Below are 19,494 nucleotides of genomic sequence, written 5' to 3'. Positions count from 1 at the left end.
AAAAAAACCAAAAAAAAAATGTATTCCAAGTTCAAATCAAATAAAGAGCCTCCCAGAACAGGTTTGCCTGTGTGCACCAGTGAAACACAGCCCATGGATGAGGGTCCCACAGAGAGCAGCCAATAAACCGTACAACAGCCTTAGCTTGACTTCCGATTGGATTGTGTGCCCTGCTTGGGTTGTGTATTATTGCCACCACATTCCCCATATGACTAAGAGAAAATGTCTTATAAGACAGACAAGCACTATTGGAAAAGCCTGTAGAGAAGTCAGTGGCCAGAGAGAGGACAGAGAGACCCAAACATTCACGCAACAGTTGGATGGGAAATTAGCACCTTAACCAATGCATGGGTGAAAGGACAGGAACTTGGCCGTGTGTTGGTTATGAGCTGTTGTATGCATTCAATGCAAATTGATCGCTAACACAAACTATGTAAAACACAGATAAAATTAGATAGCTTTTGTTTTTGAGACAAGATCTTGCTATAAAACCTGGGCTGGCCTCAAACTCCTGACCTTAGTTTCCCAGGTGTTGGAATTACAGGCCTGTGCCACTGTGGTTGACTTGATAATTGTAATCTATATGTATGTATGTGTGTATACATATATACACATGTAAAAGTCCATGTTGCATTCCATGTAAATCTTTAGAAATGGTCTGATGATATTCTGTAGTTAGTGAACTCGGATGGGTTATTGGAGTGGCCTAAGAGTACAGTTTTTATATCTGTATCTGTATGTATGTATACATATATGCCCAAATACATGTATATATATTTACTTAAAAGACTATAATGGAGGCGGCTATTAAACAAAGAGCTTATCAAAACATATCCTTAGCCATGGGTGCTTGTGCTTGCCTAGAAGACTCACACTCAGAGGCCAAGGCAATGGAATGGTAAGTTCCAAGGCTACATAGCAAGGGGCTTTGTCTCAAAAAGCCCAAACTAAGGGAAGGCATGTTTTGAGTTATTGGTTAGATTCTATTAACAAAAGATGTTGGTTTATAAACGTGTAAATCTGGCTATGGTGATCTCAGGAGGCAGAGGCAAGAAGATCTATACAAATTCGACACCAATCTGGTCTATGTTGTCTCAGTCCTACTGGGGTGACATAGTGAGACACTGTTTCAAGTAAACACTTGAGCACTATATAAACTTAAGTCTTTATTGCTATTCATATATTAAATTTTCTCTCCTGGTGGATCAAGTTCCAGCTAATAGGGAAAAATGTGTGTGTGTTCTTTTAGCAACCTACCTCCCCCACAACGCCCAACAAGCCTGTGGTGCCCCTTGAGTGGGCTTCAGGGGTGATACCAAAGCCAGACCCCACCATCATCAACAAACACATAAGGAAGTTGGTGGAGGTACGTAATTGAAGAAGAGTAAGTAGAATGTTCTAGAAAACCTCCTTCTCTTTCCTGAATGTGCTATGATTGTCCAGAACTCAGATGACCATGAAAACAGCAAATAGGAACAATTGAGCTTGATTGAGGAACAAGTTCCTCAACTGAAACTCCATGCTTCCTGCATCGGCCCCAAGAGAATTTATCAGAAAGTACCTTTCTGTCTCAAGTATTCTCAGCTCCTTCGAGCTCCCTTCTTGGCCATTTGTCAGCTCTGTCATTGCCATGAAAGACATTAGGGATTAGAATTTTTCTTGGAAAAACCACTCCAGATGAGTTTGTTACTTCAGAGTAGGGAAATACCCTATGAGCTGGATTTTTTCACCTGCTGTATATGATGAAGGTTTAATGATACAGTAACATAGTTCCACTAAGGTCAGAAAAATCACTCAATCCAAGTCAAGGCTTTTTCAGGGTTCTCCATGTAGAAAGCAAAACAGATTTGCATGTGGTGGTGTACCCATGTAATATCAGCACTTGGGGAAACTGAGGCAGAGGGACGGTGAGTTTGAGGAGAGCCTGGACTACAGTGAAACCCTGCCTCAAAGGATGAGAGAGGAGAGAGAGAGAGAGAGAGAGAGAGAGAGAGAGAGAGAGAGAGAGAGAACACGGAAGAGAAGCACCAATATGGAGGAAGAAGTGGGAATATCTCTGTCATTGGTAATTGATTAAACCCCTGATTACATAGACTGGTGCTTCATCTATTACAATAAGGCTGACTCTATGAGACAGAGTATCTATGGTATACATAGTGTTCTTTGCTGGAAAGGGATGTTGCAGAAGAACACAAAGGATTTTCTTCATCTTGGAAAACCCAGGAATCTGGTAATTTCTGAGAGAAATTTTATGTTGCATATGAGGCATAAAGAAATAGTTAAAAGGCATAGTGTGGCGGGCCAGATGTGCCAATACATATGGGAGGCTGAGGCAGGAGAGTTAAAGGCAACCAGAGCTATACAACAGGATCCTATATCAAGAACAAGTAAGTTAAATGCTGGAAAGATTGCTCAGTGGTTAAAAGGACTCCCTGATCTTCTGCAGGGCATGGATTTGATTCCTAGCACCCACCCCTAACTGTAACTCCAGCTAGGGTACTTTCATGGGTACCTGAATGCACGTGCATGGACACAGACACACCAGCATACATACAATTAAAAAATAAAGTAGATCTAAGCAAGCAAGCAAACAAAAAACCCAAGCAAGCCAATGATAATCACAAGGTGGTGTGGAAGGACTTTTGCTGAGGGAAGGGACTAAGAAGTCTGTACAGTCCAGGGCAAAGAGGAACAGAGTTTGGGGACCAGAAGGACCCAAGGAGAGCATTGCACATCAGGATGCTCTGATGATAGAAAATCAAAAATGAAAGTTAGAGATCTTCCTTTGCCCTCCCTCCCTCCCTCCCTCCCTCCCTCCCTCCCTCCCTCCCTCCCTCCCTCCCTCCCTCCCTCCTTCCCTTCCTTCCTTTCTTTCTTGACATCCTTTTCTCTCTCATTTTCTTGCATCTTTTAAAATTAACATATAACCTATTAGATTTTATTTTATTTATCTATTTTTTTTTTTTTTTTTTTGGTTTTTCGAGGCAGGGTTTCTCTGTGGCTTTGGTGCCTGTCCCGGAAGTAGTTCTTGTAGACCAGGCTGGCCTCGAACTCAGAGATCCGCCTGCCTCTGCCTCCCGAGTGCTGGGATTAAAGGCGTGCGCCACCACCGCCCGGCTCCTATTAGATTTTATTATGGCATTGTCAAACAAATTTTCTTTTTATCTTTTCTCCTGGCTTCCTCTTTTCCTCCAGCCCCCGTCTCTGTTTGTACCCTCCCACCCCCGCTAACCTCCTTTCTGTCTCATATGTCCAGTTGCTCTCCCAACACCTCCTATTTCCCTCTCATGCTTTTCTTTCTACTTCCTCAGCTTATATCCATACCCACACAGTCCTATACACACACATAGAAACATTCAAAGCTACCATATGCATGTATGAGAGAGAATGAGCGATTTTTTTTTCTTTTTGGATCTAAGTCACCTCATTTAATATAATAATATAATACTCTCCAAATCCATCCATTATTTTTGAAAATTTTAAATTTCTTTTTTTAAACAGCTGAATAAGGTTTTTCCTATTGTGTGCATACCACATTTTTATCATCCCGATACTTATTATTTATTAGCAAAACAGCTTAAAGGTTACCTATTTTGAAGTATCTAATATTTGTCATTGAGCAGCCATACTTTTTATAGAGTACAAGAATTTTGTAAAAACAAATTTTAGTACAGGTTTTTAATAAACTTGCCTTTAATTTGATTAAACTAATGGTAAGCATTTTAACCCAAACTGGGCCAACATTTCACCAAGGAATTAGGATTGGATTGATGGGAGTGAGATGCTGAAGGGCAGAGGAGAAAAGGAAGGAGGGGAAATTGAGATTCTCTTCTGAGTGGGGCAGGGGGGGGCGGTTTGCAGGATGAGGTGGGTCCAGATAAATGCTTTTCGACATTGCCTGTATCTGGGGACTCTCGGTTCAAGCTGCCTCTCCTGTTGCTAAGTAAACCCTTAGAATGCTTGACTTCTTAAAGGGGAGAGTTCACATGTCTCACTTACCATTCTGAATGATTTTTAACCTCTACATTGACTTTGATGTAAACTGTAAAATCTATTTGTTCATTTGTAAACACTTCTTGTCTCCCAATATGAATTAAAAAAAAATCCTTACTGGAATTTTTAGGGGGAAACATTCAACACCATTCAACACATTTTCAATTTTTGAAGTTATTTAAATTTGTAAAGTTTCATTTTCCATTTTCATAGTATTGTAATCAATAAACTCACCAGCCTAACTCTTACTCAACCCTGAGGTCTCAGTTTAGACTTTTTTTTTTTTACCTCCAGGAAATCTTTCTTTATCTAAATTCAAACCACTTACTGTTTTATAGTGTTAATTAAGCGTGAGTTTACAGATCCCCCACCAGATTCTAGGCTCTTTGATTGAGTGTACAATCCACATATTGTTGCTCACAAGATTAATGGCCAACCTATGCGCACTCATGGTAAATAGTTGTTTTCTCCTTTGCAGTCTGTGTTTCGAAATTACGATCATGATCACGATGGCTACATCTCCCAAGAGGACTTTGAGAGCATAGCTGCCAATTTCCCCTTCCTGGATTCCTTCTGTGTGCTAGACAAAGACCAGTGAGTTACCTTTTCTTTATTTTTAGTGGGTCTAGCTTAAAACAGAAGATTATCTATGAGATGGGACAGGCAAACCTGCACCCTGCATCCCGACAAGCTTTGCCCGACTGTTCTATCAGAACAGTCGGACTTTCCACTCGTCGTTTTTCTTGGCGTCCCTAAACCTAACTGTTGGGTGCTGTCACAGGGCAAGCCACATCTCTGTTAAGCATAAGGGCCCGTCTGGAAATGAACCAGCTCTCAGTTTCTATCAGTACCTCTACTGCTTCACTACCAACTCCAAAACCCCCGTCAAGAGAAGTGGAAGTGACCAACCTGAGGGCAGATGCCTGTAGCTCAGGCTACTTGGCAGGCTAAGGCAGGAGGATCACAAGCTCGGGGCCTACTTGGGTTCACAGAGAAAGTATTCAGCATCAGCCTAGACAACTTGATCAGCGAGACCATGTCTCAAAATAAAAAATACTAAAGGATAAAGGTCAAGGTGAAGAATTGCCGCGTATTTTTTCACTTATTTAAGTTCAGCATTCCTACTGACTAGCTAACATTCCTCTTTCTAGTAACTCACAGGGTAAGCTCCCTCCATCTTGTGGTTCTGCATACATCTTGGTTTCTAGAATTCCTAGCATGTGAGAGAACACATGGTAGACAGGCACAGGAGTTTCTTCAGCTCCTTTGATCTTTGAGTGCTTTGTATCACATCTGTTGGAAACTGGAAGCTCCTGTGCCAGGAGCAACTTACATAATGTAAGATGGGATATATGCTCAGCAGCAAGCTCCTCCTTTCTCTGTCTCTTGAGCCGTGAAAGGACCTGAGCTAGGTTGCTGCCTGGTGGTTAAACTCCTGTTGCCCTATGGTATAGTAAGCGGATCCCTGGGGCATGTATGATTCAATGATTCTACATCTCTGTATGTGTATACACACACATACACACACGTCTTTCTAAATGAATGTAGTCCAAATTAGACTTTTGTGTCTGTTTGCGATTGATGCGCATGTCTGCACAAATTGTATGATACATGTTTTTAAGGCTGGGAAAGATACTAAATGACTGAATTTTATAAATCTAAGTATGATTCGGGTTATTTTGCATATGAGATGAAAAAAGGATCTTAAGTCAGAGGTACAATTATGAACCTGTGGTCATGTGAGTTGGAAAAGGAAGACAGGGACTTTGGCAGGCTATGTTGATTTGGAGGTGTGTGTACAGGGAGAGACGTCTAGCAAGTTATTGAAGATACAGTATGAAATGTGCGAGAACAGTCAGGGTTGGAGGTGCACACTGAGTTTTCAGCCTCACAACACTATCTGGTTGCTGGTACCTCAGTGCAATATTTTTTTTCTGGTGGGAAATTTGGGGGTGGGGACAAGATCAGGGCTCCAGAAAGAAATATGTGGACTTCCCTTCCCACTCATAGACAATGAAAGTAACAAGTAGAATTCTTCAGAAAAGACAGAGAAGGGGAAGCAGGAAAGGAAAGAGTAAAGAAACATGGCTCAGAAGTGCAGGCTCCATAGAGAAGATGGTGTCAACAAATAAATGTCCCTGTGTCACACACTGTCGTGAGGTCAAGAGTTTTCAAAAAAAAAGTGAGAGAAGACCACCGAGGATTGCTCTTAGTGACAGTTTAGTAGGATGGCGGTGGGAGAAACTTGACTGGGCGTTGTAGAATGATGACAGAAAATGCTAATGAGTGATGTTTTGGGGAGTTGGCAAGAGAGAAAGACTGGTGCTGGGGAAGTCAGCTGGAGCAAGGAGTGAGATGAGAGAAGGGAAGCATTGGGCATCTCTGTAAACCGAAGAAATGGGTGAGAAGATTGGGCAGAGCCTGGGAGAGAGCAGAGGTCTGTGGAGCCTGGAGAGCAGGGATGGGAGCAGTCCTTCTGATGCCATAGGAAGAGCCAAGAGAGGAAGGATAAAAGGATCCTGAGCAGGGCAGGAAAGGTGAGATCTCTGTACCTGGCATTTGCCTGTGTCACATGTGTTCGGTCCCTTACTGATAAACCAGTGACAACAAGCAAGGTGTGTGTTAAGCAGAGAATACATTGGTGGAAGAGGAGAGTAGTTCTCTGGAGATGAGATCTGCAGGATTTGCTCTAGATAAGCAAAATGGTCAGTCACTCTTATCTCTACCTCAGTGTGAAATGGCGATCCTGCCTCTAGCAATCTCAGGAGACTGTGTCCGAGAGCTTTCACACACACACACACACACACACACACACACACACACACACACACACACACACAGCATCTACTTATTGAAGAAGGTTTTGAATATTTGATGTGTCTTTGGAGACTCATCCTCCTTTTAAATGTTTAAGAAAAGTGAACAGCTCTCTTTTGCTTTTGGTCACAAAGGCTTGGGAGGTGGGTACCAGAGTGTCACCGCTGCTTAGTGATACGGTATTCACAGATTCTTCTCTTCTTTGACTTTCCTAACAGGGATGGCCTAATTAGCAAAGATGAAATGATGGCCTATTTTCTGAGAGCTAAATCCCAGCTACACTGCAAAATGGGACCAGGATTTATCCATAATTTTCAGGAGATGAATTATCTCAAGCCGACCTTCTGTGAACACTGTGCGGGATTTGTAAGTCAGATTTTCCATTTCTATTTTTTTTTTTTTGCAGCCCCTTGGAAAGGCAGGGAAATGATTTCCTCAGTAGAATTCATTTTCTTTTCTGCATCAGAAATAAAACGTGTGGTGATTCCCTGAAATTAAAGATAAAATAAAAACCAAACTGAGATCTGTGAGTTTAGCTATGCTCTGAGAGTACCCCAAACCTGGCCAGGGAAGGATGCTGAGCTCCACTAGCTAGAGAAAGAGCTTCTACTACTACTGTCTGCCAGGGGAAGTATCAGCCTAGAGAGCTCTGGCATTCGTCACCACTCTTGGTAATGGTTGCTCTAAAGAGGAGCATTTATCTTAGCCAGTTCCTTCTAGCACTCATTTAACATGTTCGTCACTACATCCATCATGGCATGGCTCAATACTTCCCAACTCAAAGAGGAAGAAAACCCTTTGGGGATAAGGAGGTCGTGATAATAAATAACATTTACTTAATACTTGACAGTAACAAAGTCCCCGGGCAGCGATATGAGGAATCCCCACAGCATGAGATAGGCATTTTCTCCGCATTTGCCCTGTGAAGAAGGAGAGGTGTAGAATGGTTAATCCAACTCCTCCACGATTGCAGAGTTCTAATCAAAAGAGCGTGGACTCAAACACGGGAGCTCTGAGTGTGAGTCCTGTGCTTGGCCCTCACCACTGTAGTACAAGAACACTGTGTACCACAGTTCTCAACCTGTGGGTCGCGACCGCTTTGGTGATCAAGTGACCTTTTCACAGGAGTCAGATATCAGATATCCTGCATATCAAATATTAACACTACGAATCATAGCAGTAGCAAAATTACGGTTATGGAGTAGCAACGAAGATAATTTTTTGCTTGGGCGTCACCACAACTTGTGGAACTGTATTAAGGGTCACGCACAGCATTGAGAAGGATGAGAGCCACTGCTGTATACTTACCCTGACACCGACAGTGGAGCCAGCTCTGGGCCCTCTCCTCACCAGATTTTTGAACTCTGATTATCTTCCAATTGGTTCTCAAGTAGAAGAAAATGAAAAGTTTGAGGTGAGGGTGGCCCAGCACCTAGGTAAAATAAACCACCTGAGCTTAGCTGTTGGTTCTGTTCAGCCGTCGTATGCCAGGACTGACTGCTTTGGGCTGCCTGTCAGTTACACTGTTCCCATGCCCTGCTTGAAGGCCTGGCTTTGGGAGACCCAGGGCACACATCTCTCTGAGAATAGGTATATAAGGCAACTTCTACTTTCGACAGCAGCAGCCCCCAGACCATTCTAGTCAGTTTGCCTCATCAGTCCCAGGGACAGAGACGTTCCTTTTCTTAACAGCATCTCCTCTGGATGCGTCCTTCACTGCACCACCCAATTGTACAACAAATGCATTTCCTTTTTCGTGTGCCTCTTGTTTCTCTATTCCCATGGGAGTTTGGGGAAGTAGATAAACCTGAAAATGCAAGTGGGGTGAGACCACAGGTACCACTGCAAAGCCTGAGCCTTCAGACGGAAAGGTCAGACTGAGTGGACTTGCCAAGGCAGAACTGGGAATCGGGATGCTTATTTGGTCTCTAGTGGTGTAGGACGGATTTGAGGTACTTATTCAGTCTCAGCATAGAAGCCATTGCTGCCTCCTCCTACGTGGGGATGCCTGTTTCAGAGAAGAAGGTCAATCTTGGATTCCTCATCTTCTGCCCACTCATCTGAGTACACTTGCTGTTGCTGTGCCCTGCTGCTCCTGGTATGAAGAACACAACTCTGGACCTGGAGTCTCGAACCTTGGCTTTGAACCTCAGTTTTGCCCCTCTTACTCCATGTTGTGGGCCCAAGTTAATGACTACCGTTATGTCTGCTTTCCCATTTGTAAAAAATAGTCAATACACTGCTTACCTGACAAGTTGTTGGGGAGATAAATAATACCAGGCAAGTTACAAGTCTGAAAGTATCAAGGGGTTGGGAAAAGAGGAAACAGTGTAAACTTTCTGAAAGTATTCTTTTGGCACTTTTAGAGGTTGCCTGAAATTAACTCTTTTAAGTTTATTGTCCTTTTCAATTTTTGAAATTTATTTAATTTCATTAGTACAGCTTGACTTGGGCTTTGTTCACTTAATACTCAAGGGTCCACTGATCTTCAAGGGATTTATAAATACAACTCTGAAGGTACATCCTTGAAAGGAATTGTGAGACTGCCAGGAACCATTTTCCAGTGCCTGGGCCATCTGCTTTTGAAATAAATTCTATTTTAAGGGCAAGGAAGGCAGTGCATATATTTCAGAATCAGGATGCCAGAACTGAAAGTGTGGTGGTAATCCCCGTATTTTATAGAAGAAGAAACTAAAGGCTGGAGAAGTGAAGAGAGTTAGTTCCCCAAGGTCACGTAACTCATTGGCAGCTGGGGCATGAACCCCAGCCAGCTTTCCTAACTCTCAGTCCAGTGTTCTTTATATTGTAAAGAATGTCAAGTATTGTACAAGCCCATGGTCTCAGATCAAAGAAGCCTGGGAAATGCTTCCAAGACTCACCTAAGTTGGGTTGCCTCTGGCTGTTGTTGGCTGGCACACTGACCCAGTGCCTTTTCCTGGCAGTGTTTCCTCCTGGCTCCCAAGTGAGCTCAGCAAACCAAGTCCTGAAAGGACTCTTGCTTGACTATATCTCTTTGCAGCAGCTCTACAGTGGTGCTACTAACATATTGCAACTCCCATTAGGGCGTCCTATCTTTAGCGGTGGGGTGGGGGTCCAGGATAGGCTTGAACTTGAGACCCTTTTTCCTTAGTCTTCTGAATGCTGGGATTAAACACAAGCACCACCACACCTGGAAAGGATGCTACGTCTTCCTCCTTCTCTTCCTCCTCCTCTGCTCCTTCTTCTTCTTTCCCCTTTTTATTTATAATAGATTTTTTCTCACATAACATATCCTGATTATTGTTTTCCCTTCCTCTACTCCTCCCATTTCCTCCCCATGCAGTCTCCGTTCCAGACCCACCTGTTTATTTATTTAGAAAAAAAACCAAACAAACAGGCTTCTAAGGGATAATAATAAAATAGAATAAAATAAGATAAACAAAAACTAACACATTGGAACAGGAAAAAGCAAGCAAGCAGAAGGAAAAGAGCCCAAGATAAGGCACAAGAAATAGATATACACACAGAGACCCACTTGTTTGAACTTTTAACTTAGAAAACACTAAACTGGAAGCCATAGTGCAGATCCAAAACACCTGCACAGCCCCTGTGTGTGCTGCCTCGGTCTCTGTGAGATCATATATGTGTTGATCATGTTGATTTTGAGGACCTTGTTTTCTTGGTGTCCTCTGTCCCCTCTGACTCTTACACTATTTCTGCCTCCTCTTATGTAGGGTTCCCTGACCCTGGAGGTGAGGGATTTGATGGAGACATCCCATTTAGGGCTGAGTGCTCCAAGGTCTCTCATTTTCAGCATATGTCTGGCTGTGGGTCTCTGTATTTGTTCGTGTTGGCTGCAAGAGGAAGCCTCTCTGATGATGGCTGAGAAGGCACTGACCTATGAGTATAGGAGAATGTCCTTAGGAGTCATTTTAATGCTGTGTTCCTTTAGCAGTGGTGTTTGCTTCCCAGGTCTCTGGCCTATCTAGTCTCAGGTTATTGGTCACCCGAGTAGTGCTGGGTATGGGCTCCATCTGGTGGAGTGGGCCTTAAGTCAAATCAGATAGTGGTTGGTTACTCCCACAAGCTTTGAACCACTGTTGCACTAGCATCTTAACAGGTAGGACACTGTTGTAGATCAAAGGGTTTGTGGATGAGTTGGGGTTTATTTTTCTCCTTTGGTAGCACACAGAGACATGTGCCAAAGACACTGGAACCTGGGGTGAAGGATCATGCAGGTACCAGCTCCACGTCTCTGTGTTCAGTGAGTCACTTAGTGTCTTCGGCAGCAGGACCTTGCCATCAGTTTGTGGAGAGCAGCCTATAGTCTTGGCAACAGCCTGGGTTGTTTGGAGGTTCCCATGGGAACCCTTTGGCCCACAATTCAATTAAGGGTAACCCATTCCTGGTATAGTGAGCTTCATTTGGTGACAAGAGAAGTCTAGTGTCTCCCCCATTATTTGGAGATTTTATTTAGATCAATTCCATACATGCATATATTTTAGTAGGCTTCTAACTATATTAGGTTTCCATATTACTCCTCCAATGGCTCTTAATTTTACCTGACTCTCCCCATTTGTATTCCCCCCCTCCTCCCCCCTTTCCTCTTCACTTGATTTTCCCCTTCCACCCCCCACCCCAAATCCAACCATAATTATCTATTCTATTCCATTAGGGAGGTCTATCTGTCCCTATTTGTCCCTTACTTTGTACCTGACCTCTGTGGGTCTATGGATTGTAATTTCGTTATCATCAAATTCACCAGCTTATATCCACATATAGGCGAATGCATACATATTTGTCTTTCTGGATCTGGGTTACCTCACTCAGAATGATCTCTTTTTCTAGTTCCGAAGTTGCCTCTTCTTCAGTCTCCTTCTGGTCCCATCCTAGTGGCTTTGTTCACACAGATGTGGCCCAGAGGCAGCGGTAAGAATGTCATCACTCTTAAAGTTTTCCCGGTTGGGACTTGCAAGGTATCTATTTCCTGGATCATTATCTTCACGCTTTCTATGACGGAAGCCAGCTAGATGACTTTTAAAGCTTCCTGGGCTCCTGAGAAGCTGTAACTAACCTGACCACCCTCTTCCCTTTTCTGACCCCATCTGGTCTCCTGTGGTACTCTATTCCGAGCTGACCTGTCTGCCCTGCCAGATGGCATTTGCATCTTACTGTGTTCTAGAAGATCTTGGCACTATGAAGGCTCAAAAGAATCTCTGGGTTCCCCTAGAAGAATATCCTTGTCTTCATGAGAGAAAGGGGCAGCCACCCTCTTGCCTTTACATCACTCTGCATTGGCAACTGCTTTTCATATCAGGGCTGGATGCCGGTTCTCAGGGGGCTTGTGTGGCATTATGCATTGTGAACAGAGTTCCCCCTCGACCCAGGAGGCCGCTGGCCCCGCTCCTTTCAGCCTCCATTTATTAACAAGCAACAAGCACCCATTAATGAGGTTGGGAGTTTTCCCATCTTAAGCCTAAACTAAACAGAGCTGAGCCTAATACCGAATGTGCAGGTGTCCCTGCCACCCTGGGAAAATGTTACGAGAAAGTAGGAGGAAGGATAGGGCAAGAGCACCTTCTTCACAGTGTTAAGAGCTACGAGGAGGGCCCCACCCACCAAGCTAGGCTTAGCCACCTGACCTCAAGATACCAACTAGACAAATAAAAGGCAATTCATCATGGCCACAATGAGAAGAGGAACAAATGAAGAGTCGCAGCAAGTCTGTCTTCTGACACTTCAGGTTTAGGCTTGAATAGAGCAAGGAGATACATGACCAAGCTGTCCTTGTGGAAGTGTGACTTGGCCCAGTTCTGACCCATTGCTGTCCCAGCTCCAGGCTCTCCTGTCCGGTGGTCTGAGAAGCTGTCAGAGAATTATGGGGATTCTTGGAGGGAGACAGGCCGCTCTTCTTGCTGGCCTAAGACTTCAGTGTGAGATTGCTGGAAAGTCCCAGTTCCTGGGCGACCATTGCTTCATTCAGTAGCTTGAGGGGGCAAGGGAAGGGAATGTGGATCTCTTTAGAATATCTTCACTTCTGCCAGGACATTACACCACAGCCATGACCGTGCCCAGAGCAACTTGCAAACACCTCCCTCATTGAACCTGAGGCATTTGTAGTGTCAAAGGACAAAATTACAGTTCCAGCAAAAGGTTGTAGGTTGTGCAATTTTAGATTCTAAAATCAGGCACCATGTCATTCCGCAGAACAGAATTAGGTTTTCCAGACAGGGAGAAGCTGGAGCCACAGCGGCCTGGTCTTTGTCTCTGCATGGAAGGGGGCAGCAGGGAGAGGGGATAATAGAAAAATAAGCCAGGCATGAAGGCACATGCTTGTAATTTCAATGCTTGTGAGGCTGAGGCAGGAGGATTGGGAGTTTGAGACCAGCCTGGCCTCCATAGGAGAACCTGTCTAAACAAAAAAGAAAAGGGAACTAAGAGCATGAGTTCCTCCACCTTCCTGTTTAAGGATTAAGGTGTACGTGATGTTAGGAATATTTCCTAATGCGAGCTCCCAATCAAACCAAATCAAAACAAGCCAAATCAAAAAGAAATATCCAGGTTTAATGGGAGTTCTGCACTCTCGGGTGGCCCTGAAGGGGAAACAGGAAGCTGCGCAAAACTCGACCCCCACCCCCACTCCTCCAACCCCCCACTCCCCCCACCCCCGGGGGAGGAAGGAAAAGGGACCAAGTGTTCCTCTTTTGGGAGCTCATTTAAATACCCTGGGGAGGGGTCCTGACCCCAACCCCAGGGAGGGGATCAGGACCTGGCCTGCTGGGATTTGGAGTCCAGATCAGGCCTGGGGGCTGGGATAGATTCAAGGGCCTGGGGCCTAAGCTCCCAACTTGACAGGCGACAAATGGAAACTGACAGTTTAGGGAGAATATGGCTGCTGTTTCTCCTGGTTTCTGGGAGGGTCAGATAAAACGCTTAGTTTCAGCTTTACGGTGTGGAGCTTTAGTATGGTGCTTATAGTCTGATTTTTATTCTGGTGCGTGGGGGTCTTTTATGTCCTTCATAACGCCTGCCTGTAGCTTTTATTTAGCAGTCACTTCCTAGTAGCTAACTTCGTGGAAATCACCATGTCCTTGGCTGGTAGAGTAGGAGGCCTTGTGACATCTCCCGCAGCCTTGCTGCAGACAAGGCGCCTAAGATCAGTCGCCCGTTCTTTACCTGGCAAAATCCAAGTTAGGAAGTGCACGCTGAGACTGCGACAGCTCCTGCAGGGGGCGCCAAAGCAGCCAGGATCATAAAGGAAGGCAGGAAGGCCTGCTGGTCCACTTTTCTTCTACAAGTGGCTTCAGAGTCGCTGACATCTGAACAACATATCAACTTACTAACTCTAATTTTCCATGCCAACTACCAGTTGGCTCTGAGAAAGAGAAGGGAAACTGTCACCACAGCTGAAGGGGACTGGGAGAAGGCTCCTCTTCCACAGGAAGGGTGTCCAGAGCAGCTACATCCTGTTTGTGAGCTGCCAGTCATCCAACTTCCCAGAGCTTCCTTCTCCGTGGCTTTGTTTTCTTTCTAGGCTTCTCTTCCCATGTTCTGACATTCCTTTGTCTTCTGTTTCAGCTCTGGGGCATAATCAAACAAGGCTACAAATGCAAAGGTAATACCTGTTAAGACGCCGACATTTGGGGTAGGAAACAAATCTGTCAGATTAAACTGTACATGCTCTCTTGGCCGGATGGAGAACTTGGGTCTCTTGGGACAATGGAAGCTGAAGGGTTAATGCGTGCTGGAAGAAAACTCTAAACTTCCTAGTGTCATCCCTGAAATCCAGATGTGGGGGAGGGGAGGGCCAGACATGCATGTTGGCTTCACACTCATCTGTGGCACCTTTTGGATCTTTTCAGACTGTGGAGCCAACTGTCACAAACAGTGCAAAGACCTCTTGGTTCTGGCCTGCAGGAGACTTGCCCGGGCACCTTCGCTGGGCAGCAATCCTGGGTCACTGCCTGGAAGCCCAGCCTTGCCCCCAGGTAAGCATCTCTATGATCTTCACTGCCGTGGTGTCTCTCCACACCTGTCTGTCTGTGTTCTGTGTCTACTTAGGGTATGAGTCCTATAAGCAGCAAGGCTAGTTGCTTTCTTAGAGTTCTCGGAATGCCAACCCCTTAATTCTTTGGCTTTTTTGGCGAACTTACTAACACACTCACCTGCTGATACTTTAATTCTAGCTGGTGCTGGTTCCTCTGAAACCTTGCATATCAGATTCCTGGCATCTTTACTAACAGTGATGGTTTGCTATTGCACAGACTGACGTCAGGTAACAATCACTCTCCTCTTCCTTCTAGTGCAGGATGAAGTGTTTGAGTTTCCTGGGGTCACTGCCGGACACCGGGACCTGGATAGCAGAGCCATCACACTGGTCACGGGCTCTTCTCGTAAAATCTCCGTGAGGCTACAGCGAGCCACCACTAGTCAAGCTACCCAGACAGAACCTGTGTGGTCAGAGGCTGGCTGGGGAGACTCGGGGTCCCACACATTCCCCAAAATGAAATCCAAGTTCCATGACAAAGCAACTAAGGACAAAGGCTTTGCCAAGTGGGAAAACGAGAAGCCCATGGCACAGGCTGGTGTGGATGTTGTAGACCGAGGCACCGCATTTGAACCTGACCAGGATGAAGGGCAAGATGAAGCCAAACAGGATGGTGAGGTCAGTGCCGTGAAACCACAACTAGCATCAGGAAGTCGGAGGCCGAGGGTGCTGATATGGGCACGGTGGCTCTGGACAATAACCTCATGACTTCCAAAGCAGTGTGACTGGGAATCAAGATGGATCCCTTTGAGAGCTACTAGCTAGTTATTGGACCCCAGAATGATGATTTTTCATTCCTTGGGTCTGTTTCACTACGCAGAAAATGAAAATAGAATTCTGCAATGTGAAGAGGTCATGTCTATATTGCAATGGTGCATCAGGGGCCCATAACTGTTGCATATGTTCAAAGACCAGTGCACTACACATTAGCTTCATTTCCCAAGCCAGAGTCGGGCTCAAACTCAGGGAAGATTTGTGAACAGAGAGTTAGATTCTTGCCTGTGCTAAAACAGAGGCACTTAATGGTTTTGCAGAAAAGAAGAGGGGGTGATAATCCAAGATGTGGAGGCTGGAAGATTCTATAAAGTGGGCTCCGTCACCCAAGAGTCACATCTGGGTCGCCCTAAGTAAACTGGCATGCACATGTAATGTTAGAATCTGCTGAAATTATAAATCGATTCAAGAGGGAGATAATTCAATAGTCAACAGTCTATGGTGTATTAAGAAAATAGATTTGGGGACATCAAATATGCCTACTCTGTAAAGTAATGCAATTATTGGTAAATCAGATTCACACTGTATGAATATGTATGTATGAATATACAGTGTACCTATAGAAAGTCAGACATATACATATATATGTACCTACATCTTCTAAGTGCCCTTCTATATGTTATAAAAAGAATTTCTGAGATGGAAACATTCGAACAAGGAGCATTTTAAAGGAGGGACATCCCAATGTTTTGTGTAGCACCCAACGGGAACGCCTCGTGTCCTGTATATGAACTCTCTAGGCTCACAGAGTAAGACGTCCATGTGCCGAGTGGATGATCTGTTTTTTTTTTTTTTTAGGATTCATTTGTTTGTGTCTGAGTATTTCATGTATGTGTGTATGAATATGTGTGCCTGTGCACACGTGCCTAGGTGCAGGCGCGGAGGTCAGAAATGGGTGTTAGGTGGCTTCTTCTCTCTCTCCCTCTCCTCTCTCCTTTTTATTTTATTGTTTTTCTATTTTATTGGGGGGTCTATCTCTGAATCTGGAGGTCACGTTTTCCTCTGCTAGGCCGGAAGCTAGGTAGCTCCAGCAGTCCAGTCTTCTTGTCTCTTCCATCACCATCTCAGAGCCGCAGTTACAGGGCTTCCCAGGACATCTAGCTGCTGCAGGGCTGCTAAATTTCAAGCTCTACTTCTCATGATTGTGCAGCAAGCACTTTAAAACACTGGCCCATCTTTCTGATACCTTCTATTGTTTTGTCTTGTTTTTGTTTTTAAATTTATTTTTGTGACACGGAGTCACACTAGGTTGCATGGGACTAGCTTCTAACTCCTGGGCTCAAGGGATCCTCCACTGAATCTAAGGTAGCGGGGATCACAGGCTCAGGTTCTAAGTGTTTGGCTCTATGATCTTTTAATTCCCTCCTAGATATGGAAACTACAAGAACTGGTCATTGAGGTCTTCCCTCACAGTCGCCTGGAAAACAGCATTTTAGGAACACTCTGCTTTTATTCAATGAGACCCAACTATGCAACAGGCTTTGGTTTGTCTTGCAGGATGGCTGAGATCAAGCTGGGGATACTAAAGGCAATCATGTCAGCTTTGGGGAAAAGAAAAGCTGCGGGAAGCACTTCCAGCTCTGGGAGTGGTCTGGAAAAGAGATGCGCACATGTTCACGGCCTCCTGTCATCCTGGGATCTCCATGACTGGACCACAGGAGAGAGGATTTATCCCGACTCTGAACTATTTATTTCCCACGCTCTGCCCCTGCTGAGATGCCACAAACACTGTTATGTAGTGGGCAGTTTCTCACACCTCTCCAGAGCCGTTTATACACTGGGAAGGCAAGCTCCGGCGCATGTGTGTGATATCCGTTCTCTAAATTCAAAACTTGGCCCTTTTGGATAACGTTATTTTTATAAATCGGTGTGTGTGTGTGTGTATGGGGTGTTTCATAAGGCGTTGAGACTGAGCTCCTTTTGCGTACCTTTTAGATGGGACTGGGACTTGAAGTTTCGCTGAGAGACAAAGGCGTTTTTTCAGACTCTGGAAAGTAGTGATTCCTCCGATGCCAGTTAGCTGTGCGCTATTTCGAGTGTCTTCCCACACAGTGGCTGTGGTGTGTAATGCCACATGTGTGTATTGCCTAGGTCTCACCAATCCTGCCTCACTAAGGAGAATCACAGCCCCCAAGCTCCCCTAGTAGTCATACTAGCTACAGTGGAAAAAAAATTATATGCCTGGACACCTAATTGTGTTCCCAATCTTTCTGAGGATTCCCAAAATAGAATGTTAATTACAAAATCAAATCAAGTTCCAAGGGATAAAATTTAGTAGAAAACAAAACCAAAAACCAACCAACAAAAAACAAGCAAAAAACCCCTCTGAATTTCTAGGTGAAAAGGAGAACAACCAGTTTGGAAAGCCAAAAGCAACCTGAAGACTTTTGTTTTAGATAACTTCAGGATGCAAAAGGTAACTTCATTTCTTCTTAATAAATTCTCACCCACAGTTAAAAGAATATTCACAGAAAGAAAACTTACCATAAGCCTCAACTATGGATTGATATTCTAGTTATGAGTTTAAAATATTAATAATTTAGATGTCTTCCTTTGGATGTGTATCTATGATAGTGGTTCCTGATGCTCTGAGATGGAGACAAAGCTGAGATGGGGTTACACACCTCTCTCTTTCTGCTTGGCGCAAGGGTAGGACGACCCTCAAGTCTGCGGTCAGCCTAGGAAACTTAGCAAGATTCTGTCTAAGAAAAATTGAGGTGTTGAGTCTGTCACTGAGGGGACCATCTGATGCCCACTGACCAGTCTTTCTCAGAAGTACCCTGGTCTACACTGGAGGGCTACTGTGTATGTATCTGAGGTAAAAACTAACCGGTGGTTCTGCTCTGGTCCTTAGAGACCGGGAGCATGAGGACATGAAAGCTAAGTGGTTCTGGTATCTTTACGTACCGTGTGGGTGCTGGGAACTGAACCCCGGTCCTCTGGAAGAGCAGTCAGTGCTCTTAACCACTGAACTATCTCTCCAGCCCCAGTTCCAGGGTCTTCAAACTTTGGCAGAGCTGATGTAGTGTGCTCCAGCGGCTCTGGAATGGGAAAGAATCTGGACTGGGGATACTGAAGAGTAAGTCAAGTCATTAATAGGAGCTGAGATTAAGCTGGAAATGAACTGACTTACCAGTGTCAAGCACCTCGGAGGGCAGAGCTGTCGGGTCTGTGTATATACACTATCTGTTGCTAGTCATACATACAGCTAAATGCATGTTAACAAATTAAAGCAGAAAATGGTAACTTAAGTACAGGAAACCCTTCTGGAGAAAAGATCAGACAGAAACCTGTTAATGAAGGTTGGACTTTTTATATTTCTTTTCAGAGGAGTTAGTTCACTTGCCATTTGGCTTGGATATTTAAGAGTTTTCATATACATAAGGAATTTTGTATTTCCAGTCTTCCCATGATAAGGAACCAAAATGTACCTTTAATGAAAAATAAACACAAGCAAAAAAAAAATACTCCGTGTGTTGCATGTGTGTATGTAGCATGTGTATGCCTGTGCACTGTGCAAACATGAGGGCTATTAGTGCACTGAAGAGGAACTGTAGTCCATAAAGAACTGCTTCACAATTCTGATTATACTGTTGACTTACAACCAGTAGTGACTTTAATGATGACTTCATCAGTTTCTCAGAGTCAATAAAATAGACAAGCCCATGGCAAAGAAAAACAAAGATGTTTCTTCCTCCAGACCTCTTTTTTTATAGTATATTGTCACCTTGATTTTCTTCTTTTTAAAGAAAAGTCTTATTTTATCTGTGTATGAATGTTTTACATACATGTATTGTAAGTGTACCACATGCATGCAGTGCCCACAGAGGTCAGAAGAGGGCGCTGGATCCCCTGGACGTGGAGCTACCTTTGTTAGCTGCCGT

The 19,494-nt window shown here is 44.3% G+C and overlaps 1 protein-coding gene across 1 annotated transcript in view; it reads left to right on the top strand.

Annotated features, from left to right (window-relative positions):
• The window catches only part of Rasgrp3 (RAS guanyl releasing protein 3), a 98,304-nt gene extending 79,057 nt beyond the window's left edge, over positions 1-19,247 (top strand). The window contains exons 12-18 of the mRNA XM_057782621.1: positions 1,250-1,366; positions 4,472-4,587; positions 7,029-7,176; positions 14,368-14,404; positions 14,652-14,777; positions 15,093-15,454; positions 17,108-19,247. Coding sequence (XP_057638604.1) covers positions 1,250-1,366; positions 4,472-4,587; positions 7,029-7,176; positions 14,368-14,404; positions 14,652-14,777; positions 15,093-15,454; positions 17,108-17,116 — 915 coding nt within the window. The 3' untranslated portion in view covers positions 17,117-19,247. The remainder of the gene's footprint in view (positions 1-1,249; positions 1,367-4,471; positions 4,588-7,028; positions 7,177-14,367; positions 14,405-14,651; positions 14,778-15,092; positions 15,455-17,107) is intronic.
• The last annotated feature ends 247 nt before the right edge of the window (positions 19,248-19,494 follow it).

Source organism: Chionomys nivalis, chromosome 1 (genome assembly GCF_950005125.1).
Source record: "Chionomys nivalis chromosome 1, mChiNiv1.1, whole genome shotgun sequence".
NCBI classification, from domain to species: Eukaryota; Metazoa; Chordata; class Mammalia; order Rodentia; family Cricetidae; genus Chionomys; species Chionomys nivalis.
This window is presented reverse-complemented; position numbering and strand designations above follow the sequence as displayed.